The 26274-nt window shown below is 39.2% G+C and overlaps 2 protein-coding genes across 2 annotated transcripts in view; one reads left to right on the top strand and one right to left on the bottom strand.

Moving 5' to 3' along the window:
- The first annotated feature begins 1517 nt into the window (after positions 1-1517).
- LOC6043183 (mucin-5AC) overlaps positions 1518-26274 on the top strand; it is a 56357-nt gene continuing 31600 nt past the window's right edge. The window contains exons 1-2 of the mRNA XM_038255755.1: positions 1518-2212; positions 15021-15231. Of these exons, the coding sequence (XP_038111683.1) occupies positions 15021-15231 (211 nt within the window). The 5' untranslated portion in view covers positions 1518-2212. The remainder of the gene's footprint in view (positions 2213-15020; positions 15232-26274) is intronic.
- LOC119767352 lies at positions 10442-11034 on the bottom strand. The gene is made up of 2 exons (XM_038255753.1): positions 10790-11034; positions 10442-10716 (listed from the first exon to the last, which is right to left on the bottom strand). The coding sequence occupies exons 1-2, from the start codon at positions 10962-10964 to the stop codon at positions 10532-10534; spliced, it is 360 nt and encodes a 119-aa protein (XP_038111681.1). The 5' UTR covers positions 10965-11034; the 3' UTR covers positions 10442-10531.

Below are 26274 nucleotides of genomic sequence, written 5' to 3'. Positions count from 1 at the left end.
TGAAGATCTGGCAACCCTGTCTCGAGATATGGTCACTTAAGTGACATTTATGTACTTTTTTGAAGCCGGATCTCACTTAAATGTATGTAAACTGTGTCCGGATCCACCATCCGACCCATCGTTGAATAGGTTATCAGAAGACCTTTCCAACGAGTCCAAAACATTGAAGATCTGGCAACCTTGTCTTGAGATATGGCCATTTAAGTGATATCTATGTACTTTTTGGAAGCCGGATCTAAAAAATAGATGAAATTTGTGTACAACCCTATCAAATCAGCCTTTGTTGGTAATGAGTGAGGAAGGCTCCAGCCACATAGGTGGATTAAGTTAGTTTTTATACAAAGTTCATTTTTAGAGCAGGATTATAGCCTTACCTCAGTGAGGAAGGCAAAAAGAGTCCAAAAAGTAAAAATGATGATTTTCATTCCATAATAGCGTAATTTTTGTTACCCAACAAAAAACTAGATCTATTCCTTGCTGTAAATGCTTCAAAAATAAATAGTGTTTGAAATAAACCTTGACATGAAATTTATAGACATGCTGATTAGTGCAATATGAGCAGTAGATTGTCATGAATGAAATCAAATTAGGTTCTTTCATTATTTTTTGATGAATTTTTAGAAAATTTGTGCCAAACAAATTGGAAAATGCATACAAAATCCCTTTGGCCATTTGTCGCACTTACATCAATTTTCAGGGAGTGACAAGATAGCACGACAAGATGGAAACTACTTTTATATGAAAAGTGACAAAATTTTTTGGAACTTTTTTGGTTTTCATTGAATATCTTAGGATTGAAATCGAATTTTGTGGATCTGTGAAGATGTGGCATTGTGAGCTGCACAAAATGGCGTTCTTAACTCAATTTAGCCCAAAATGCACGTACGACAAGTTAGCACGACGGCGACGAACTGGTGAATTTTCGTCAGTTTCAAATTTTTACTCATTTTCTAGGTAAAAACATTTTATATTCAACCAACCAAATTTTGAACATCCATAATAAATTTTTTTCTGTTATGAGGTTCTATGCATGATGTATCTGGTATGAAATATTGGATATTAGATATGAGACATTAGACATGAAATATAAAATATGAGATATGATATGATAAATGCCTCGAAATATGAAAATTACTATTTGATTAGTATCGCGCTTTCAAGATCTCGTATATCATTTATTCCAACTGCAGTTTTAAAGATTCATAAATTTCAAAATATGACTCACTCCATTCAAAACCAGTGTCTAACAAATGTCTTCTTATTTCTCCTTTCAATTTCAGTACCACCTCCTCATCTCGTCGAAATTCCTGAGGGGTAATCAAATCGCGCACCCCGAAGAGCGCGCTGCTCAGACCACAACGTGAAGAGAGAGTGCGGTGGTCCAGCCACTCCGAAAACACCAAACTCATCGCTTTCGCGCGCGAGGTGAAATTCCGCGGCCAGTTTGTCAAGATCCCGTGAACAGCTCGCATGCACGCGCGCCTTCATGAAAAGTGAAACTCCCGATCGCGCGTCGTCAACGTACTTTGGAGAAGTTTTTGGTGAAGACTTGAAAGTGATACTTGGGTGAAGTTGTGCTGAGGAACCTACCCCCGCGCGGTCCATAATGATAGCGATTTGCGCTAACGGCTCGGCCAGTAATCGTTGCAGTACCCGCCAGAAGCTGCAGCTTCCCGGAGGAGCAAATCTGCATCATTAAGGAGTGTTTAGTGTGTGTGTTTGTGCCTTTAGTGTTCGTATGTATAAGAGTGTGTGTGCTCATCAACCACATCCGTGCTAGAAAAAATAAAATCGATCGATTTCCTGTCCCGCGAGTGTGGCAATTTCTCCGGATTGAGGCTTTCTTTCCCGTCCGCGGGAGTCGGAAAATAGGCCTACCGATCAATCGGGACCGTGTGTCGGCACCTGTCCGCCGAAAGTGGAACACCAGGCCCGGAGACCCAGTTCAGCGGCGCGGCGGTGGAGTATCCGGTCGTCGTGCGCCGTCATCTCGCGCGGTAGACTCGAACTCAACGTGGTCTAACGGATCAGCGGTGGTGAGGAGAATACGCGAGCAAAAAAACGCGCAAACGAACGACTCGGTGGTGAAAAGTTTTCGAAGGCAGACGAGACGAGCAGATCGTCGAACAGGTGCCGAGTGAAGTTCGAGTTCAAGTTCTGTGCGCTGTTGACTAGTGTGGCTCGGTTGAAAGACGATTTAGCCTGCGCCAAGGTGAGTTGTACTTGCGAGACGAAGTTCTCTTGATTGGACGTTTGAAACGTCTCGTGTATTGTGTTTTAGACATGCGGGGGGAGATATGTGAAGGTTGTGAGGAGGGCAGATCGCGATGTTACGTGGTTTCTGGAGGTCATTATGGTGATCGATGTACTTGGATGGTTAAGTACTTTGTATTGAAGAAACGCAAATACAAGTTCATTAGGTGGAGTTGGTGGAATGATTCGCGTGCTTTGTTGGATCTATCTTCAAACTTCATTCCTCGCTAGCGAACCTTTCTCACCGACGGAAGTTGGACCAGATGAAAAAGATTTTCTTAATCTCTCCCAAACTCTCAAAAGATCGTCAAAGAGCAAACTTAAAATAAGGCGAAAACTCCTGAACAGTTTCGCCGAGACAAATTTGATTATGCAAACCATCAGCCAATATGCTAATCAACGGAAGCCATCCCGTTTTTGTGATTCATTTTTGACAGTTATTTCCTCTTCGAACCGACAGCTCCAAATGAGCAAAACCTGCTCCCATCGCGATCACGATTGATTCCCGGCTCAGCTAATTGGCAGATAAAATCATTTCCCCAATCCGGCTCAACTGGTCGGTGAACGACTTACCCCATCAACCAGCGCGATTAAGTTTAAGCCGAAGGCCGAAAAGACAGTTCTGTCAAATTTGACCCAATTCGGGTGAATGATAATTTATTGGTCCATCATCACGCGGAGAACCGGTTTGAATCTCACACCTCGATTTTCTCGACTCCAAATGCACCTTTCTCCGGCGAAGTCGTCCCAGCTTCAGAACAGGTTCACCGAGCTGAGCTCGTCGCCCTCATCTTCTTCGAAGAAGCTGCACATAAAGTGCATCACGTCGGAATCACTCAATCTGTGATGTGTTGCAGGCAGCCAGATAATTGCCGTGTTTGTGGAGATAATAAATCAACCATAATTGCTACCTGTTTGTCACTGGCTGCGGCCAAGTCAGCTATGCTCCCAATACATCGTATCGCGTCCCAAGATCATGCCGTTGAATGTTTTGTTGAAGCGATGCTGCATCAGCAGCAGCAGAAAAAAGCTCTTCTAATTACAAGTAACAACCACTTTGCATGCAGCATGCGCGGCAGAGGAATGTTGAGGTTAGATTTATGTTAGCAGCAACAACACTGCGATTTGTCCCAGAGATATCAGCGGACCTTACGTCTTCCGGAAGTCGTGCGTTGGATGGGACTGATGTTGTGACTCAACTTGGCTCGATTCACTGTGTCAATTGGTAGAGTAACAACTTGATTTAATAAGTCACTAGAGTTGGTTCTTCAGGTGTTGCTTCCCCAAGTAGGGAAAAGTTTCAGGAGTTCTATACAAGTTGTATACAAGAACTCTTCAAGATAGCTACAGCATAGCAGTTTGGACCGCGGCAGGATAAAACTCTCTTCAAGTACTCTTCCAAACTCTAGAAGTAGATTCGAAGAAAATTTTATCCTTCTTCGATCCAAACTGCTACATTGAAAGAATTGAAAGTCAAGTTCACATCGTTACAACTGAAACACTTCTTTCATCAATCACCCTTTGAATCCCTCGGGAAGTACCCATCACCCACGCCAATCAACTTCAGAACCCGGCTTGTGTGGTCCCTCCCCCATGATTGATGTTACTGACTCCCTAATCGTCGTTTGCTCCTGCCATTGAAGCTCAACATTCCAACTCCAAATTGGCTCCGAAAGCACCACTTCTCCAAGAGAGATGCGAACGATCGTTCAGAGTGCCTTCATTGTAACACTTCTTGGGCTGAATCCGACACGGGCAGCAGACGGTAAGTGTGAAACGTCTGCCGCTGACCGGGCCGTAATTGATTTGTAAATTAGCTAACAAGTACGTCTCGAGAGAGGGGCGCATCGAAAATGGAGTTTCGCGCGAAATGGGCCTTTGAAGTTGGAATTTTTGCTCGCGTAGATAAGCTGGAACCTCTTCAGCTGCAGCGCGAAAGGTCATTGAAACTTGAGGTTGTTTTCACGAGCAGCTCTCGAGAAGATCATTGAACGAGATGCCCTGGGGCTAGCGCGGAGATGAGCTGAAGATCATCGCAGGTTCTGTGAAGTTCATGAGCGGAACACCAACATTGTGTATAATTGTGTGCAGATTCCAGCGTGGCGGTGCTGATGCACTGTCATAGTTTATTACCTGCTGCTGGCAACACTGCTCCAAACACAGTCGTCAAGAGATTTAATAACTTCTCCCAGATATCTAACGGCTTACGGATCTTAGTCACGGTAAACGCACCGCTTTTTTCCGCTATGAGCTATGCATTATGCAACGAATCAGCCACCCCGTAGAAATGGCGGTTAACTGCCTGAAATTCGTTTTCATGCCCACTCAACCAGGACCTCCGTTGAACGGGGGGGCCTAGCGAAGATGGTGTGGTGTTTAAGGAGGTGGAAAATGACGAGTTGTGAGCTTGTTTTGACTCTGGGTGTGATTAAGCTATCGGATGACTTAGTCATTGTTTGGGGTGTTATGTAACCCTGAGATGTGGTTCACTTGAGTCATGCAAATTTTGAGGCTGTTGGAGAAATTGTTGAATTTTGGCTTGAATTTGCTGTAGGTGAGGTAGGTGACTTAGTTCAAAATACGTTTTTGAAGATAGGTTGCATTGAACATCTATCAATTTTAATGGAGTTTGTGATTGTTTTAGATGTATGAAAGAGTAAAATTTGATCTCTCAATTATACATTTCCAAGGTCAACTGAATGATATTGTGTGATTTTAACAAAATTGTTACATTTACGAACTCAATCTTTATACAATTTGGAAGTAAAAAAAGTCGAACATTGTTGATAATCTTTTTGAATAAAATTAATCGATTTTTAAATGGTGCTAATTTGATAGTAACAATTCTCTTACATCTGATTCAATTATTACCACTTGATTTTTATGAACTTGCAGCAAAAAAAATTACTTCATACAAAACATACTTTATCTTATACTTTTTATTTGCAAACTTTATTTGAAATTCATTGATAATCAATATGTTTTGTTGTGAGACGTATTCATTTCGAAATGAAAATCGTAACTTTTTTGAAAATATTACGATATTGTAACGCATTTTAGATACAATACTAACTAAGACAAAATATTCTTTAAAACTCCCTTGTCAAAATTCAAATCTGATTCAAAAAATTTCAAAATATGTGTTTTGAAAACTAGAAAACCAGAATCTTCAATATATCTTAGAAAAAATATAGAAAATTTCTGAACTTTTCGAAAAAAACATATTTTCTGAAATGGTTACTTATGGACTATTTTTAGAACCTGAAAAACTGTAGTTCAAATCAAACTTTTAGTGGCCATATCTCGAAAACGGTGCACTTTATCAAAATTTCAGTAAGGAAATTTTCGATTGCAAATTTGATTTTACTTTAAAACCGTCAACTTTGGCTAATCAGAACTACAGTCTGAATAAAAATAACCAAAGCACTTAAAAGTATCGCCTCAGATGTCGGCAAGCTTCTCTATGGCGATAAAGTTGTGGGCTTTTGCGATTTTTTTGCTGAATAGTCCTCATCAAAACCTCGATCCAAAAATTGATTCAAAGGTGCAGATTTTCAAATATTTACGTATCATCTGTGTTGTAAATGAGTGATAGAAAAAACTATCAGTTGCACCAAACTATCAGAGGGTATAGCTTGTGAGTTCTCTTCTTTTAAATCGTGATTGCCAGCATGAACATTCTCTATCTCTGTTGTTTTCTCAGAACTGACCATGGAATGCGTCCCGTCAAACTGCGTTAGAAAATATTGTTTTGTGGCAGCTTTTGTTGAGGGGGAATGCGAATGAATGTGGGAATGAGAGAGAAAAAAAGAGAATATCACATGGGACTGAGTGAATACGTTATAGAGTCAACTCACACGAAATCGGGAAAAGTTGCCCCGACCCCTCTTCGGTTTGCGTGAAACCTTGTCCTAAGGAGTAACTTTTATCCCTGATCACGAATCCGATGTTCGTTTTTTTGATATCTCGTGACGGAGGGGCGTTACGACCCCTTCAATTTTTTAACATGCGAAAAAAGAGGTGCTTTTCAGTAATTTGCAGCCTGAAACGGTATTGAGATAGAAATTTGGTGTCAAAGGGACTTTTATGTAAAATTGGGCGCTCAATTTGATGGAGTACTCAAAATTCCAAAAAAAAACGTATTTTTCATCGAAAAAAACACTAAAAAAGTTTTAAAAAATCTCCCATTTTCCATTACTCGACTGTAAAATAAAAATTTAGAATAAAAATTGTCATTCACTGCAATATTTTTTAGAGTGTAACAATGTTCTACAAAGTTGTAGAGCAGACAATTACAAAAATTTTGTATATAAACATAAGGGGATTGCTTATAAACATCACGATTTATCGCGATTTCACGAAAAAATGTTTTGAAAAAGTTGGTCGTCATTGGTCATGACCGTTTATGGTCACCCGCGACAGACACGGCCGATGAAACAAAGAAAAACGCAAATGAATAATACGTTTATTCGGAATTTAAGTACGCCATTTAATAGGGCATCCAATTTTACATAAAAGTCCCTTTGACACCAAATTGACACGAGATAGCAAAAAACGGACCTCGGATTCACGATCAGGAACAAAAGTTACCCATTAGGACAAAGTTTCACGCAAATCGAAGAGGGGTCGGGGCAACTGCTGTGTGATCTAGTTTGGAATGTATTGGATTAGGTTGCAGATGATCAAAAAAACGGATGAATAAAATTTCAAATTCAAACTTTAGAAATTCTGAATACCATCATAAGCATCCAGCCGGATTAACTTCTTCAATTCTGCACAAACCCTCATCACGTCACAGTGAATTACCTTTTGATCCCATTCAAAACATGATCATGTTTCACGCTTTTCGCACCTTGCAAAAACCTCTCCTCAGGAAACGGCGAGCTGGCACGAAGAACTCGATTGCTATCAACCGCAATTTTCCTTGCCAATTTGCGCCAAAGAGCATCAGCCTCCTCGTACTCCTACATCTCCTCCCTCCTAGATAAAGATGAGCAAATTTCTCGTGAAAACCACGAGTTGCCACCACACCGCACAACACCACTGCTGACAGCTAATAACTGATCCAATTACGCGGGACGCCGCGGTTGTTAGCCCTGCGACTTTCAACACCTCGCCTGGTAGGAGACTTCAACCCGTAATCACGCGGCGACGAACCTCATCTAGCGCAGAAAATTGCTCTCGCCGTCTTCGAGGTCATTCCCGGTGGTTCAAGTCTCATTCCGCAACGCATTTCTGACGCTTTTAAGAAAAAGAGCACTCCCGGGAAGTGACTTGGCTGATGGGAAGCAAGCTCTTCGGGCACCAGGGAAAGTGCTACACTTCTGCCAAACCAAGTGCGATCTTATCGAAAGAGACTTCCTCTTCAAACAAGAACGGGCCAACAAGTTCTGCTGGGAACGACCGCCGAAATAACTTAATTATGGCATGTGACCGGGAGCCTCGCGAGAGTGAGCCCAATTTGCCGTTCGTTCAACTCCAGATCGAGGTCCGCGATAGAGGCTTGGAGACTCCAGGTTGGAGTGTCGTGTGAGAACGCTGGTCATGTTCTGCAGTGAAGACAAACTGGAGTGGCAAATTCTGGAGTGACATGAGAATTTGGCAAGCTTTTGAACCGTGGCGTTGGATGTCTGAGCCAAGTTTCGCTGAGGTCATGCCTACACGCAAAACAACCAATGCGAATTCTTTGATCATTGGTACCGAAATTTTGAGCATCGAATGGTCATAAACGATCATGCTCATTCGATGCTCAAAGCGCGTTGACCATCCGATGTTCATCTTGCTTTGAATGGAATTTGACAGTTCCTTTAATTGTGTGCGTGTCGCCCCGTGCATCTTTTTGCTGTTTTCTCTATTCAACACAGGCGGCGCCACCGTACATTGCCGCTGCTGGGCAGTACCGCTTTTCGCCACTAGATGGCTCTGTTCAATGTTTTTGTCACTAGATGGCTCTGTTTAATGAGTATTTTGGGTATAATTAAAATTAATTAAAGAGAATGTTAATCAAAACAGATGTTTTTATTGCTTTAATTTCAAAATTAAACTAAATCAAACTGTTTACATTGTAAACAATAGATTTATTTAGTATAATTTTCAAGTTAAAGTAATAAAAACATCTGTTTTGATTAATATTCCTACAAAAGTAAATAATTGATAAAACAGTAAATATTTTTTTAATTCAGCTTTTAAAAGAACTTTTAACAAAAATCTTTGTTACTCCAGTCATCAGCAAACCACTTTTCTAGTAGCAGAGTTGAAATTAACAAAATCAGGACAAAATGCTCAATTAGTTCTTTCTGCCCTGTGGTCTTTGGCCGTTCGATTCCAGCGCATCAAAATTTTCCTGCCGGAACAGTCGGCCGTGCGGTACCGGCGGCTTTCATGCGAGCTTCCGCTTGGTTATGCTCGACCAGCATCAGATCGACCTCGATCGGTCGGAAGAACCACGCATTGGCACGCAAAACTTCCGCTCTGTTATCGACGGCAGTCTATTCCACTCTGCTGCCACGCCATTCGATTTGTAATTTCAACACCGGTTCTTATAATTGTCCGGGACCAGTCCGGAGCGCAGTCAGGTTCTTGTGGGTCTGCATGTTCGAAGTGACTTGCTTAAGTTCTGTGTGAAGATAAGAAAGGTTGTAGAACTTTGTTCATATTCAGGGATCTTCCTAACTACCTTTGGCAATTTTTGTGCCATGGCTGCAGCTTTGCTTTTGCCGACCCAAACCAGTCCGGTGCTGCTTCATGTGCACTTGAAGTTTCGCTTGCGTAAACCCACGGCCAGGTCCACTTCACGTGCTCCAAGCGGAAGTGGGTGGCTCTTGCTGATGGCGGAGACGGCGAGGTCGCTTCTTAAGCAGGTTTTGCAGTTTGGTTTTGGTCGGGTCGGGGTGCACAAACGAGAAATGCACGCTGTGGAAAGAGTGAAAGTTGTCAGTGAGATTTATGTTCATAAGATGAACAAATTTCGTACCTTTTCGGTCGTACCTCTATGATCCCGGGAAGGAATGGCCATCACTGCTGGATGAAGATGTTAAGGAAGACGAAAACGATGATGATCCGTGCTGGTCCTTTTCGACCTTCCGGCGCCATTCTTGGACGAATGTCCTGTTAGCTTTTACCCGGTGCTTTCCGGAGGTATTTCTTCATACAGGACTAGTCCTCGTGCTTGTACTGGTAGGACTTGAGGGCAAAGGGTGGGGCTTCTAACCTGTTGCGACCATTAATCAAACACGTGAGCGTCCAGATGGTCGTTTGAAGTTAAGCGTGAAACGAAAATAGAGAGAATCGTACATGAGCGAAACGGTTATTAATAGAAGATCGTTGCGAGGACGGGACCCACCTGTGTGCGTTCGGATGTGACCTTGAAGCAACACCGGGCGCGAAAATCACTTGCCTCAGGTGGACACTGGCAGCCCTGGTTGTGCGTGCGCACGCGTACTGCTGCTGCTGGAGTTGCTTGGCCGTGACGGCCGAGCTGACGTGCGATTGTTGTTGTTGGTGAGCTTGCTGGAGTTGTTGTTTGCGCTTTTTGTTGTTTTTTCGCTGTTGCTCGATCAGGCTGCTGGCGGACTTGACGTCCGAGCTCGAGCACGAGCCCTGGCTGTTGGCGTCGATGCCGGAGTCTCCACCTTCCTCTTTGTCCTGCTGCTGCTGTTGTTGCTGCTGCTGGACGACGATTGAAGCTGTTGGTGGAGGCTCTCTCGGATGAATGCGATTGTTTGTTGCGAGGGTGATTGAGTTGCCGCTTCCGCGGGTCTATGGCAGTGGAACGTTGACAATTTCTTCGTCCGAGTCGTCGTCCGGTTGGCGGTTTGACTTCGCCTTCGACTAGTTTGCGTTGCTGTTCGCGCGTTTCAGCCTTTCTGCGCTTCTTCCGTTCGCGTCGTTTGGCCGCGACCGCTTTGCGACTTTCTTCGCGGCTTCTTTTGAGGTCGAGATCCATTTTCGCCTCATGTCGGAGCAGCGTTTCGACGACCACCTTCTCGTGACCTGCGGTTGCGGCCAAGATCAACGGCGTAAAGCCCTTCTTGTCCTTGTGTTCGATGTTGGTACCGCGACTGATGAGCAACTCGACCAGTTCTCCATGAACACCGGCATAGGCCAGTGGCAACGCGGTAACGTGGTTGGAATCGGTCTCGAGTCCACGTCAATTTGACGCTCCTGGACGACGTTTTGTAGCCGGGTTTTGAATGGGTGCCGGAGCGGGACTAGCCTCAAACTGGTATCCTCCGGGAACGGCGGCCGCTGCGGCTGCACTTTGTTGATCTCTTTTTGGCTATCTTCGTGGGCATTCCGGACGCGTCAACCGGAAGCAACGCCGGAGGACGTCCCGTTTGGGGCTGCTGCATCCACGTTGAACACAAACTTGCTGCTGCTGGCTTCCGTCCGCAGCCGTTACTTGGCCAGCTGCGCCGGGCGCGTGGTGAAGGACCGTCGCTCCGGATGCGGTCTCTTGGTGGCCTGGTAAGGGGAGAAATAATTGGTGAGAAATTATCCTTAGAGCGACTTTTTTTTGGAAAAGCAAGTAACGCACCTGCATCTGCTGGTTTGGGTCGAACGTCATCAGCTGGCCAGTCTGTCCGGCTGCAAAACAAAACGTTGCGAAGGCAAAAAAAAACTCCAACTGTCAAACGCGATGAAGGAAGAATCCCCGCTATTGAAACAAAGTTAAAGAAGAAGGGAGCAGCTCGATAGGGAGGTTCACACATACATTGAAATAAGTTTTAATTGTGTTGGTAATGTTTACGAAATTTGAACGTTCGATGTTCACAGGTATGAACATCGAATGGTCAAAGCCGAATGCGCATCCGATGTTCACCGGAGTATGTTTGCGTGTACGGTAGTAAGTGCTCATCCGTAATCATGGTAATTAATATCCTTGATTGCAGCTGACAAACCCGTAATCGATATTTAATTACTGCAAAAAAGGAAGTTCTAGCTAGCACAACTTCAATGTATTGAAAAACCTCCTCCTAGAACGGCTCATGCTGTTTGCCAATCAATGTCTATCTTCAACAGGCTATAATCAAGCCACCCGATTCTCACCTGATCCTCATCCCCGACTAATTCCCATCGAAACTCTTCAAGTTCTCCGTCGTAACCCCCCGAGGGGAAGAAACTCCAACCAAATTGATTACCCACTTGCTACGGTCAGATGCCAAACGGGTTAAGCTTTTAAAAACAAAACGCTTGAAGAAGCGTCAATTCAGGCTAGGAGTCACTCAAGGGTGGTCGTGGATCACGAATCAATTTTGAACGTCAACCTCGCGCGGTGGCCTAAGCGAATGCGGAAGTGTCTTCCCGCAATCCAAAAAGAAGACGACCGCCGTCGCGCACACCTTTGAGGGCCAGGTGGAGGGAACTAATCGGACGGGTTCCGGGGGGGAAAAGACACGAATCAAGTTTTTGATAAGTACCGAGAAGAAGAAAACGAGAAGAGTATGAAGTTGTTTTTTTGCGAGAATTTTGCACTCGCAAAGTGTTTTCTGGGGAGATAGAGGTCATTTGAATTCTGATATGTTGTAAAGATTTCGATGCTGAAAAGAGTGTCGATTCTTTATTTTTAGTTTTGTTGGTACCAACAAATTTAGAATCATTACAATAAATATTATTAAAAAAAAATATTTCCGCAATATTTGTTTCATGAAAACACAACTATTAGTACGATTAAAAGTACAGTAAACAACAAAATTAATTAAAATTCAAAAAATCTTTGAATGATCTCAAAAAAGCTAAAAAGGATTCTAAATTTAGAGGAATTTAACATTGATTTAAGGCGATGATTGCACTTGTATATCCATTAAAACTTTGAAGTTTTTTTTTATGGTTTACCCTCTGACTTTTCATTCCGATTTTACAAAACTTTAAAAAATATTTGCAGCAGCCTAACCAGTACATTGGAAGTATGTAAATTGGTTTTATGATAACAAACATTTCTATGATTTTTTTTACATTCTTACTGTTCTTGCATTCTTGCATGAGTAGATCTTGACAATTCATGTATTTTGTGAATATATTCTTTATTTTTTGAAATATATTTTGTATTTATTTCAGTGGAGTTTTATTTGTTTCAAACATAAGCAGATCCTTGCAATCAAAGTGAAATGTTTACATAAAAATAATTCTGTGATTTTTCAAAACATTGGCAGAAATTTAATTCAAGAAATCTTGAGTTTTTTTATAGGTCCATTAAACATATGAAAGACAATAGCTTAAAGCACCTTTAAAAAAAACTCTAGAAATGCAGTTCTTGCAAAATAATTGAGATCTCTAGATGCACAATTTCTGCGTTCTTTAAACGAGAAAAGTTCTTGAAATAATTTTGACTGGAAATTAATATTTTTTGAGAATGATTTCTTTGTTTTTGTTTGCATTTTATAAAACATGAAAAATGCCAAGCAAAAAAATATTTTTGAGAAAAAAAACTGTTTTTGCGTAAAACATTTAACAAAGTATAAATAGAAAAAAAAACTATTTTCTAGTTATTGCATTCAAGCACAAAAGTAAAATTTAGTAATTTAAGTATTTTATTTATTTTTTTTTCTTTTTGGAAACCTTCTTTCAGTGAAACGTCTCATTCGGTGAACTAACCTTCAGCAAAATGTCCATTCAGCAAAACGAGTTTTAGCTAAATGAACCAAATTAAAAAAGAAATATGTAAAAATGCCACTCAAAAAAATAATTTACATATTTTTTGTGTAAAAACATATTTTTTACATGGTTTGAGGTAAAATTACATAGATAAATAGGTAATATTTTTTCAACCATCAAGTTTTCACCTTTCCAAAATTATTTTTTTTCACCCTTTGGATAAATTTGGTTGAAGAAGGCAATGATAATTTGTGACTTCGAATTGACTTCAAATTCCGTGGATTGACTTTGTAGAAAGTAAAAAATCTAAAAAAATATTTTAATATTTACCCTTATCGTAAACCACTCTAGTTTTATCCAAACCATAACTCATAATTTTTCACATTTTTGCGATCTGAACTTGACAAAGACAAAAAAAACAACACAATCCACAAAAAAATATAAAATTGTCGGTAATTTCAAAAAGTTTTCCTTTGCTTTTTTAAGATCAAGAAATGGTAAAAAAAAGATTTTTGACCTAGAGAGTTCTGTAAAAAAAATCATGACTGATAAATTTTACGAAAAAAAATTCACACGGTTTTCAATGCTCGATTCGAACTTAACTTGTTCAAAATGTTGAAACATTATTATTTTTAATATTTTAATAATGAAGAGTTAAAAATAGTGAATGATTTATCATAAAACCTTTAATAAAATGATACTTAAAAAATTTATAAAAAGAATTTGTTCTTTCTGAATTAATCAATTTTAAACTGGTGATTAAACATGATTTTAACATGATTTTCAGCCGAATTGATAAGTTTCTGCCACACACATCCAACGATATGAAGTTTTTTGGTTGAAATATAGGGTTTTTATGAAATTTCACAGCTATTGTTAATTGAATTGCAAAGTTTTAAAATTAGTTGTAAAATGTTTATCGCAAATAACAAAAAAAAATAAAAAAATTATATTTGAAATTTGTTTATAGAGGAATAAATAAATATTGTTTTGTTTATTTTTTATGAAACACGAACTAAAAAAAAAATACGAATTCAAATGTTAATCATGTCAAATAGTTCAAACATTTATTCTGACTTTTTGTGACAAAAAAGGTGATATCAGTACAAATTTCATAAGTAAGCTTTAACAAACTGTTAATATATATTCTTATTTTTGAAACAAAAAAATAAATACACCACTCTGCAATAGAGATCACTGCAGGTAAGCTTCTTCTGACCTGACAATGATGTTATTCGCATACAACATAACGCAAACCGATTACGTAATTCCGGAGAGAAAAGTGAAAACAACTCATGTGTAAGATGCCCAACATACAATGTGTATTATTCCGTTCCCCTAGTGCTAGATCAAATGTACCGCTAATTCCCAGCAAAATCTGCATAATTCACCGCTCAGTTTCTCACCCCCCATCACAAGTGTTTACACTTTTAATCTAGCTCGGCGTTTTTTTTTTATGCTGCAATTTCCTGTCCATCCAGCTGATTGAGCGGTTCAGACTCTCCAACCAGAAGCCAACGAACCGTTGCCAAGTTGGCAACCTTCAACTTGAATTCTCAGGAATTCCCACTCCATTCATCTTTTTTCAATGCAAAACTGCACCGTTTTCTCATGCAGCGCAGCGGGTTGTGAAGGAATCTTCATTCGTTGTTGATTACCATTGAATAACGTCCTGTATCGGGTGTCGAGTCGGTGAGTCATGGAGCCCCGTTCAAACCCGTCAACAACTAATTAGTTGGTGTTGTGGAGGATCATTTTGAGCATAAAGTTTTACTGCTGCAGCTCCTGCAGTGTGATTGGGAAGCCGAAAAGGTTGTCTGGACTATATTATTACAGAAAAAAACACTTTTGATTTTTTTAGTTTCTTTTCCGAACGCAGTTGTTCGTCCTCGTCCCTTCCAAGCTGCAATGTTATGAGAAGGTTATTTTTATCGTGTTGCAATCTACAACACAAAAACTCGTTTTTTATTATATCAACCTATTTCAATAAGCGACTCACTCCAAAAAAAGACAAAACGAATGAACCCGTCGGCGTGCCTTCCAATCGGTGATCATACGGAAAGTGTTTCTTCAAATATAGCGTTCTTTAAATTTTACAAGAATTTCAATTTCATGATTTTTCATTACTTTAATTGTTCAAATCGAATACTAAAACACCATTTTCTCTCTTCTAGATGCCCAGTAAACAGCGTCGAGGGACAGGGGACCCCCGGTGGAGTCCCCAGCGATGTTCCAGCACCAGCAACGACAGCAGTCCCAGTGTCACCAGCCGACCGAGCACCTCCACAGCCAGCCACGCCCTGCTGCTCACCTCCCTCACAGTGTTCCTGAGCAATTTGCTCAGCTCGGCGCACGGGAACCCGCTGAATCCCTTCGCTCCGTCGTGTGAGTATTTTTTGTGTTTTTGGGAATTTTCATGATCTTCAGTGCCGTCATTTTGTTATGGTCCTCGTAATTAAGGTTGGGTTGATGACGACGACTAATTAATGCTGACTTGTTCAGTTTAAAATTCAGGATTTAATTACCAACTCACGGTTGCATTTTATCCAGAATTTTTAACAGTTGAAATGTTTTAAAATCAAAAAAGTATTAAAATCCAATAAATTTGAATTTTAACATTTATAATGAACATCATGAAATTATAAAATTTTAAATACAAAAAAACAGATTATCAAAGGAAATTAAAACACTTTTAGTTGAATTAATCAAACGAGCAAAAAACCGCATCCAGAGGGCAATTATCGTCCCCAGAATTTCATGGCATTATTCTGCAACTGCCAAAAAGTTGCAAAAAGCAAATTTAAAGAACAATTTCATTGTTTCCCAGCTTTCTTCGGCGGATTAACCGACAGGGACGAGTCCGGTGTGGGAACAAATTCGGTGAGAATAATGGGTCAGGGTCTGGGCGGTCAACTGACCGTAAAGTTGGCGAGTTGTATAAAAAGAAAAAGGCAGAATTAAAATAAAGAAGTTTAACGCAGTGGCCAACACGGTTCGGTGGTTTAATTGAGGGAATGAGTAGCAGTAGAAGGTTTTGCTCTCTTTTGGAAGTGATATTTTGGGCAAGTTTGCACGCTTGATGTTGCAAAAGCTCTCGAAGGGAATGAACGGAAAATTAAACAGATAACATCAACGGTGTGAAGAAATATGGAGGTGTCGCAAATCAAGTCATGGTTGAGGTCTCATGTTGGAATTTTGTTAGAACTGTTCTGGCTAATTACATTAATTTCTCAACCAGACATTCACAGAAATATCATCGGGTAGTCATCTTCACTATTATTATTTTTTCATGAAAATCTTTTTACTTTTGGTAGAATTGAACAAATTGGATGTTTCCTGTTGCAAAATTTCTAGATTTGTATATATTTTCAACTGTAAGAAAGGCAAGAATATGGTTCTTTTAACCGGAAATATTTCGGATTCCGATATGGTTTCTTGGTCAATTTTATAACAACATTTCGACATTTATTAAGGTATCTCAACGGAATTCTTCCAAAAGTTAGAAGATTAAAAAAAGGGTGAAAATTACTACCGGGCGTTTGAGGGTCAAAAACAAAAGAAACATGATGAAAAATTGGATAATAAAATAAAGATGGAAAAAATTGGTCTTGGATTTCATTTCTCCAAATAATTTAACCCATATTTCTTGTTTGACAAATTTAAATGCTTTTAATCATGTTATGGTGGTTCGAAAAATAACAATTAGAAAAAAACAGCATTTCAAAAGTAAACTCCGTTCGATTTCAGATCGAAAAAGAATGGTTTTTTATTTGGGCTTTATATGGAAATATAGTTTTTGGTTAAAAAAAAAAAAACATTAAAAAAGTTCGTATGAAGCTTTAAAATTTACTTCAAAACCCACATTGAGATTTTTTATTATTATAGTAGTATTTGAAAAAACTTTTAACATAAAAGCTAGATTTTTGAACAGATTTAAAAACTGAAACACTTTTTGACGAACTTTTTTTTTCAATGAAACTTTTCCTTTTTAAAATGAACCATTTGAAAATTCGTTTCATTTTAGTACTTTCCACCAAAAGATACCCCTTAAAAAGGATAATAATCGAATAAATCTGAAAAAAATGTTTTTATCTTAAAGCCCAATAAAGATGTTTTTTCAGGCCTTTTCGGAGAATATTGTTTGCTATTATTGTTTTGAATTGTATTGTTTCTCAGCAAGGGTCCTGATTGCTCAAAATCAACCACTCCATTCGCGAGCACAAATAGCAGGCGACGCGATACTGCACTGATGAATTCCTACCGTTTGTCACTTTCACACCATTCGCTCCCGAACACTCTCTCTTCTACTCTCCTTCTCTCTCTGATCGGCTCAGTCTCCAAACGGCTCAGGCAGGCCGAACGTCACCGATCACTCAGAACTGAAAACATTTTTTGTGTGATCGCTGCGTTATACTCATTGATTTGGGTTTCCTAAAATCAAGGTTATCAATTAAATTGTGCATTTATTTTGATTTCATGACATTATTGACACCATTCAAAGACACTTCCACCAAGAAAAAAAAAATGGATGGCAAACTGAGGGCGTGAAGACAAAAAGGCTGCCGCGCTGGCATTTTGTGAGAATGGCTCTTCGCTGAGCATGTTAGTGTGTGAGTGTCGTCGAGCGGCGGAGTAGGCAAATATTTTTACGATGTTTTTGTTCGCTGAGTGAACAGTTCGGGCCACTCGCTGCATGGTTGCGAGTCTCATTCGCTCATGAATGTTAGCGGGTTGGAATAGGCGACGAATGGATAAGCGATGAGTGAGTGGTTTCTGTTCATTGAACCGAAAATCAGGACCCTTGTTTCTCAGTTTTGTATTGTTTCTCAGTAAATAGGAACGATATCTCAACCTGTCAGTTCTATCAAACATGCGTGAATTTCCCCTAACGATAAAAACGACAGGCTAATAAAGTCATGTTTATAAACCAGATGAATGCAAAAAAAAATCAATTCCGGAAACACAATTTGAATTATTTTTTTCAGTAAAACTTTTGTATTCTCCAAGTGTTTTCTGATTGCTCAAAAAAGACCCTTTTACTCGTGAGCACAAATCGAACGCGAAGCAAAACTGCTCTGATCCATTTCTAAGGTTAGTCATTTCTACACCACTTTTGCTCTCCCTCTCTTCCAATTGAGTAGTATAGCGATTGACTCAGAGAGACTGATTGCGCTATGACGCTCAATGCTAATCAAAATAGTCTGTGATCGGCATTGTTTTGATCATTTAATAAATTGCTTTAAATAAATGTTATCACCAATATTTTGAAGTTTTTATGTTTACGCATCATCAAAGACACACTTACAACAATTTCCACAATGCCAAATCCTAATTACCGGCAAAATGGGATAGTGCAGGCCAAAAGAGCGCCGCGCTGGTATTTTGTAAGATTCTCTCATCTCTGAGCATATTTGTGTGTGACTCGGATCGACGGACGGAGTAGGTAAAGAAATTCACGAAGTATTTGTTTCGCTGTGTGAAGCGATTGGCCAAGCCGCTGGCAGCTAGCGAGTCGTGTTTACTCACGAATGGTTGAGCCAGTCGGCATAGATTCGTTCGGCGATGAAGTTTGATTTTCGAAAATAATTTCATTTCTTAGAAGATGTAATTTTTGCTCAATGAAAATCATGAAATCTATTGTAAAATACTCAAGGTTGGATTGTTGAATCACTGACACCGTCGTAATCATACACTTTTTTTATTTCTGGGTTGTTCGAAATTTATTTTGCATCATTTTAAAATAGACTTTGAGTGAGTGTATTTAAAGATTTCTAATCGATCTTGCTTAGTTAAAAAAAAACAACACAATTCATTTGTAATCGTCTTTCATCCCGTTTTGGCATAAAATCCGGTAGCTTCAAAGTCCAGCTCAGCTCAACCGTGCTCATAATTGATCCGTCAAAAAGTCCAAACAAAAGAGACATAATGGCTCGAAAATTCAACCGTCACGATTGCCCACACCCGCACACAAAATTCACCGTTAAGTCGCGCGATCGTCGCTGAGCAATTGCCAAATTTGCCTATTGACAATAAAACTGACAAAGACGACGACGGAAGCTTTTCGAAAACGAAAGTGAATTTCCAACCCAAAGTTGACGCGGCTTGACCCAGATTGGCGGCGGTCGGCTAATCAAATTTTTCGTCGGCTCACGGACAAGTGTGTGTGTGTGTGTGTGGAGTTTAATGGAGCGAGAAATTTTCTCGCTTGTTTTCGGAAGTTGAACAAATTTTCTCGTGCTATCATCATCGTGGAGGTTCGTTGAACTCGCGACCCCGCGGGAAAATTGGCACTTTCTTCTCGACGGCTTTGATTGCTCTTAGTCTGCCTGGTGACGACGGTGTATCAGACAAGAAGAAACAAAGCAAAGTAACAATAAAAAGAAGTTATTGATCGGGGAAATTAGTCACACGAAGAGAGCATGAAGTCGTTCGTGTGCCACCACTGACTTGATTGACACGTGGCGTCGTGACATGAATGACCAATTTAGATTCAAGAAGACGCTAACAAACTCTGAGGAGAAATGTGGTAATAATTGCCAAGAATGGGTTTGATCAGGCGACTAGGGTGTAATATATGACGCATGGAGTCAGTCTTTGATGCCTCTCTCGGGGATATTTTATGATGAATTGTATGCAAAAGATTACATGTGTGGTGTTGAAGCGTGGATGATTTATACTGTACATTATTGTGGATGTGAGAGGAATGTTTGGCGCGAAGATCGGGCTGGCAACTTTGGATTGAAGTCACTTTTGAGATTGGTCTAGGTTTGTTTGCACCAAATCAAATTTCAACAGTCTTACATTATTTTCAGGGTATTTCTATGTTCAAACGGTCCTCCACATTTATAAAAAAAAAACTTAACTTCGCTTGTTATTTATCACTTTATAAATGTTAGGTATTATTATTTGAACATATCTAATGAGGTTTTTATTTTTGATTTCATAGGCAAAATCTACAACTAAGTATAATTATGTTGGTGGTTTTTGGGGTTTCATGTACAATTCTCTACCAAACCGGAAATAAATTTTATTTGATTTTTTTTATTTGGCTCAAACTTTTTCATTTTTGTCCAGAAATCACTATAGTTTCAAAAAATTATTACTCGGCGACAAATTTTTTGCCCAAACTTTTCTATGGATCAAAAGTTGCGTTTTTCGGTCCCCTAAAACATATAAAAAATCTCGAAAATAAAAAAAATACAGATTTTAGGAAATATAGTTTATGTAAATTTTTTTTAACTAAATAATTGTCAAGATTTTTTTCCATGTGCCTTTTTTCTGAATAGCCCTCATCAATATCCACAACTTTGCCAAAGATTACTTAAAACTGATCAGAAAATTTCTTCAAAAGTTGCAGATTTTCGGATATTTACGTAACATTTTTGATATGGACGGCTGCCAAAATTGGATGCAGACTTGAATGGGTAAACCAATTACACAAAATAGCTTCTTTGTCCCCCACATATTTTAAGCCATTAAAAAAATACAAAAAATCAATATGGTCGAAATTGGCCGATTTCGTAGAGAATTGCTCTCATATTGTTTTTTTTTATGATTTAGGTAGTTAAGCTTAAATTTTTATGATAGTTTATTATATCCATTGCGTTTTTATTTCTAAATAAAGAATGGCCTTTCTTGAAACTTTTCCTTGAAGTATTCAAAATAAATAAATGATTTTTTTGAGTTATGTTTATTTTACTATTTTTTTAATAGCTATTTTTGAGAATTTTCACATTATTTTAAACATGAGCATATTTTGTAATAACTTTCAAAAAATAGCTTTACAAATATTTTTAAAATAAATTCAAGATAATTTCCATTTCCTTTCAAAATGAGAATTTTTTGAAAAAAAATATTTTATGTCCATTTTGTTTTGGTTTTCTTAGGTTAAGGTATTTTTTTAAACTGGGAAGCTTTTGGTAAAATATATTTGTAAAGTTTTTCGTTTATCGTTTCTTTTTTTTGCGAACATTCAAATCAAATCAAATTATTCGCTCTACACACAGCAAAAAATCCGATGGTAAAATCGCATACAAAAGCATGCACATCACCTTCGTCAAAATAGACACTTAATATTACACACTGCATGTACAATTTTTGCAAACACTCAAAAAAGTTGCAACCGACGGGATTCAAACCCAACACCAACAGTAAGGACTGGCGCCTTAGCCCACTCGGCATATATGTGTTTGACATTTCGGTCAAGTAGGTTTCCCATACTGATGGGCTACATATTTCAGGGTGTAAAATTACATAAAATTGCATGAAATAATGCAATATTTATTTTACACCCAGGCCTTTTACACGCAGCTGGATTACTACTTTTTTAGCTGTGCAGCATTGCCTTGGCGGTCTCGATTGCGAGATTCCTACTCGAAACTAGTTGTTCGAAGGCTTGATTGTTGAGGCAATTGCAAACCTCTTTTTACACCTTAGCTTCCATCCACCCCGGGATTCGAACTGACGACCTTTGGATTGTGAGTCCAACAGCCTACCAGTGACTCCACCGAGGCAGGACCCAGGGAGACGACTCCTACACCTGGACTGAGCTAACGACCTAGCCTTTTTTTAGGTTAGTCCGGGGCCAACATTTCCCAAGTAGCACACTTTGTTCGCCAAAAGATTTCCGAACTTGTTGTTGAACTCATTTACTATGTTTTCCCAACGTCCCTGAGAACTCTTGAACGCTGGAAAAAGCGCACGTTTTTCTGTTGTTGAACATCTCTTAACCTGTTAGAAATGTGCGTGGTTTAATTAAGTTTTACCAGCGCACGTTCTACTTGCATAGAGAACGTTTGTTGAACATGTCATAAGAACTCTTGACTATAAGATTCTGAACCGGGTTGGATAACGTCGTTAGAACCGTTTAACAACATTCTGCCTTTAAGATTCAGGAGGGAGTTAGGCAAACGTTTTTATAACCGTTCAAGAACATATCGTGGCAGACAAGAATGTTAAACAGGCTTTTCATAAAATACGTCCAAGGTGTTCGCTCAAAAGTTGTTTTTTCTTTATTTAATCCTTTATTTGTGAGTAATGTCGCTTTACGATACTTTAACTACTAGTTTTTTTTTGTAATTTATTAGTTTGGACAGGGATACGCCATTTATGAATAGTAATAATATGAATGATGGATAATACAAAAATATCAACCATAAAAAATCATTCAGTTTCCTAGTTATGCCTTTGGGGATTTTTTTTCAATTATGTTTGAGTGCTAATGAACATCGCTTGCTACTAATACTCTACTACTGCTGCTGGTTCCCGGTGCTGCATTTTCAGTTTTCCTTTTTGATGAAGAATGCTCAGGGCAAGTATCGAACCCAAGATCACTCCAAATGTCAAGTCCGGGCGCGCGTCTGCTTCTTTCCACGAGGGGTTATGTTGGATGAGCAGGCCTAAACGTCAATAAGAAGTCTGCGGTCATCTAGGTTTTACCAAGTTCACTAACAGTTTGCCCAAACTTCTTTCGAACGTAAGCTGTTTCTATTTTTAGAACTATCCTTGCTTGTTTCGTCAACATGTCCTTGCTCGGATTTTAGAACACGAACGCGAACTTCACTTAAACAACTTGTTTACGAGAAATCCCAGCCGAAGAGAAAGGTCAAATCTACTATGTTATCACGTTCAGCAAACTGAAATGAAACATCATGTCTGCAAATGTCATTTTGCTTTACGAGTTCTACAAGCATGTTTCATTGAGGTCAGAATAAACTTCAAAATGAACTATTCGTAATCCGTTGCTAGATTTGGCATTTGTGTTACACAGCCATGTTGAACAATGGTTTTTTGATCAAAATGTGAACAATTGACCAAATGTGCTGCCTTTTGTTCAATAATTAACGAATAAAAACACTTATGCAGCAATTGTTCAACAAAAAAATAAAGAGCGATGTTTTTCTTGCTACTTGGGTTACTTCCCGTCCGACGGAAGGCGTGATCAGACAAATCTCGTCTCGAAAAATGCCACCGGGACCGTCTGGGATCGAACCCAGGCCGACTGGGTGAGAGGCAATCACGCTTACCCCTACACCATGGTTTGCGAACATTATTAACATTAATTCGTGGGATTTTTCGCATCTTATTAAGCAAAATTCTATTACTTTGAAAAATAATCTGGCATCAAATATTATTTTTTGTAAAAATATTCAGACGTTTTTTTTGTCTTTTTCTTTTAATAAAATATAAGTCAGCTGGTCGAAAATATTTTGTAAATTTTGTACATATTTTGTGCATTTATGATCGTATAATTCTTGATTTTTTTATTTTGTTTTATACTTTAAGAAAAATCATAAGTTAACCAAATAGAAATCATTTGTCATATAATTCAGGTCAACATTTTACTCTTTTGAACCACTTAACAAAATAAAATATGGGGGTAATTTTTGTCAAAAGAGTTTTTTTTTATAAATAATAAAACAGAATAACCAAGATTTATTTCGATTTAAACCGCAAGCTAAAGTTGAAAACATCTATTCAAAAAAAAACAATTATGAAACTACTTGAAAACTACTTTTCTGAAATTTGCAAAAAAATGTTACGCAACCATTTCATTTACCAATTCCACCGCCTGCCGAAACTATTATGAATCACCGGCCAGTTATTCCGGAACCGGTGACCGGTGAAAAAAAAAAAACGGGCGCCCCCACGCAAACAAAGTCGCCAAACTGCAGCCAACCAGTTTTGCTGTCACGCGGTTTCACTTTCACCTTTCATATTCCGCTTTGAGCATTACTCACCAACGTAAACTTTTGGGGTCTTTCCAGCTTGCTAAATTTAGCAACTTTTTATTTGCGAATGAATGGTTGTATCCTATTTTTGAAAAGTTTAGTGACACTGAGGTGCGAAAACATTTAGAGAAACTAAAATATTGATTTTAGAAAATTTGGAAAAAAATGTTTCAACTTGTTTACGAAGAAACAATTATATTTTTTCCAAAAGCTTGCAGTAATAGTTGTTAATATCTCAAATGAAGCGAAAGTGACAAAAACCTCTCAACTTTCTTTGCCGAGTAGCCTATCATTGTTTTTTCTTCTTCAAGTTCGCTCAATTCCGTGGGTGGTCATACCCATTTTTGTCTAGAATGTACTCAGCGGAGCGTTAGACAAGCTCTCCACACTGCCGGTTTGAGTACTTTCACTTTCACACTGGCTCGTGGAGCACCACCCTCCTTCCGGATTTTGCTGGGAAACAATTATGTCAACATTTGTAGTGGCGCTTTTGTGGGTGGGTGGGTTTTTTTAAGTTGTACAACAATCGATACGGATGCTTGTTGCGTTAATTGGAGTTTTAAGCTTTCACCATTAAGCTTCTTATGGGATTGAATATTTAGTATTTTTGGATTTGTGAGAGCTTAAACTAGTCGTATCGCTTGATCAAGCAATTTTATAAATATAATTATTAAACTAATTTTGCAGCTCAGTAAATGCCTCGTAAGTTGCTGCTGGAACACTTCACATAGACGCCCTTGTTCCAATTACGTTACTTAATAATATGGCATATTTACAAAGTATTTCAATTCTCAAAGGTTATCGACATTTGCTATTCTTAGCTCACGTCAGAGTTCGACCCTTCCAGACATGTAATCCAGTTCTGCTCCTTTCCAAGTTCCAATAGAGCCCTCAGGCTCTGATTTCTCGTTCGAAAGAACTACAATTATTCACACCTGACTCAGCGCCCTCCAGGACGATCCCCACAACAACCAGTTGCGGAGCCACGGCGATGTGTTTTGCGTACAATGTTCCACCCTGAAGAAATCCAGAGACCCCCTACATGGCGCGATGATGCCACCTCTGCCTAGCCCGTTGCCTTTTATTTTTCATTACATAATCGTTCCGGACTCGGTTCCCAGCAACGCTGGATGGAATTATGCTAAACTGGTTCTACGCCGACCTGGGTGGCTTTTCGCAATGCTCCAGAACTCTTCCAGCTGAGCTTTCGTGCACTTTTCTGGGTCTTGAAGTGAAGTCAAGAAGCACTGACTCCACCAGATCAAAGAGGTCTACCACAACTAACGGGGCACCTTTTTTTCGGTGTTTCTTGAAACTTTTTTGCGTCGAGTTGAAATCAATTTCCTCTTGATTGCATTATATTTTATCGCAGTCCAATTTGGTTCGGTTCATTTAAGTCTGGTGGAGTTGACCCAAAAGCGTCGGTGTGGCGGCACCGCCTTGTTCAAAGAGGAGCACAATCATCGAATTTGACACGTATTTTTTTCGTTAAGTGTATGCTACCCTAAATTTTTCAACGCGTAATTATTGGTGGTTGATTATGGAGCATCTTTTTGTTGCAGAAATAAAAATAGGTTTTCAACCATATCGAAATGCGAACAAAAGAAAACCCGACAGACCTTGAAGTCGGCGAATGACCCTGATGTAAATCAGCTGAGCTGTGTTCGAGCAGCCTTGCATAATCCGTGCACGGTCACGAAGGTCAGGCTAGCTTCTAATGGATCCGCGACTGGTTTGGGAAGCTGTTGACTGTATGATCTTTGCTGGAGAGAGACTTGTTGCACTTGGAAGAAAGAAGGAATTCCGATGAGCGAGTTCCGTCACGTACTAAAGAGTGACCTTAAGAGCAACTCGTGTATTTAAATTAATGCAAATATGATAATCATCCTTCGACATTTTTGTTTGCTATCTTCTACATTATCAAATTCTTACAAAACTTTCTCTTCCGACCTACCTCACCAGTATTGGCACCCCCAGACAAGTGCAAGTGTGTCACACCCACTGCAAAACAAACATGCAATTTGAGTGTTTATAACGCCTCCAATGCAAACGCAGCCAGTTGCACTTGGCTGGGAGCGCAACGAGTGAGCTTTTTTTGTGAATCGCAAAGTCTGAAAAAATAGGTCACGGTGGCTTCCCTTCCCACTGTCACGCGACCAACGAAGGTCGATTTGCATTTGCCGGTCGCCGGAGGGGAGGTGGTATCACGAATTTATTTTTGGTAAAAATTGTTTTAGCAGGATTTGCATAAAATAAGCATGAATTCTTGATTTTGAAGAATTAAGGCCAAAGAAGTTGATTTATTTAGCGTTCGACTTAAATTAACACTTTCTCAATTGGTTCAAATTTGCGTTTCGTAAATCAGAGTGATATTGTTCGGATTTCAATTGAGTTATATGAATGTTTGTTTAACTAAGTTAATTATCTGGATAAATGTTATAAGATTCAGGTTCAGTACCGTAATCTGGGGTGAATCGGGACTACAGTCTGAATAGGGACAGCAGTTTTTAGAGCACTTAAAGCTTTTTAAATTTGGAAATGGATGTACATATTTTGTTAGTCTGAGTCTGTTCTAACCGAAACCAACCAGAAAAATCAAAATATTGTGTTCCAACATGGTTAAAACCAGACGTGCATCCGCTCTTACTCCTCTTTTAGAAGAACTTGTTTGGCATTTGGCGTAGATAATTCCCAACAT

This window comes from Culex quinquefasciatus, chromosome 2 (genome assembly GCF_015732765.1).
Source record: "Culex quinquefasciatus strain JHB chromosome 2, VPISU_Cqui_1.0_pri_paternal, whole genome shotgun sequence".
Lineage (NCBI taxonomy): Eukaryota > Metazoa > Arthropoda > Insecta > Diptera > Culicidae > Culex > Culex quinquefasciatus.
Note: the sequence above shows the minus strand (reverse complement) of the source record. Positions and strands in the feature narration are given on the sequence as shown.

Excerpts from the sequence above, each read along its gene's own strand:
- LOC119767352 (XM_038255753.1), bottom strand. The coding sequence starts at position 10,964 with ATGTGTGAACCTCCCTATCGAGCTGCTCCCTTCTTCTTTAACTTTGTT. Across the intron at positions 10,717-10,789 it reads ACCCAAACCAGCAGATGCAG|GCCACCAAGAGACCGCATCC; the intron begins GTGCGTTACTTG and ends TCCCCTTACCAG.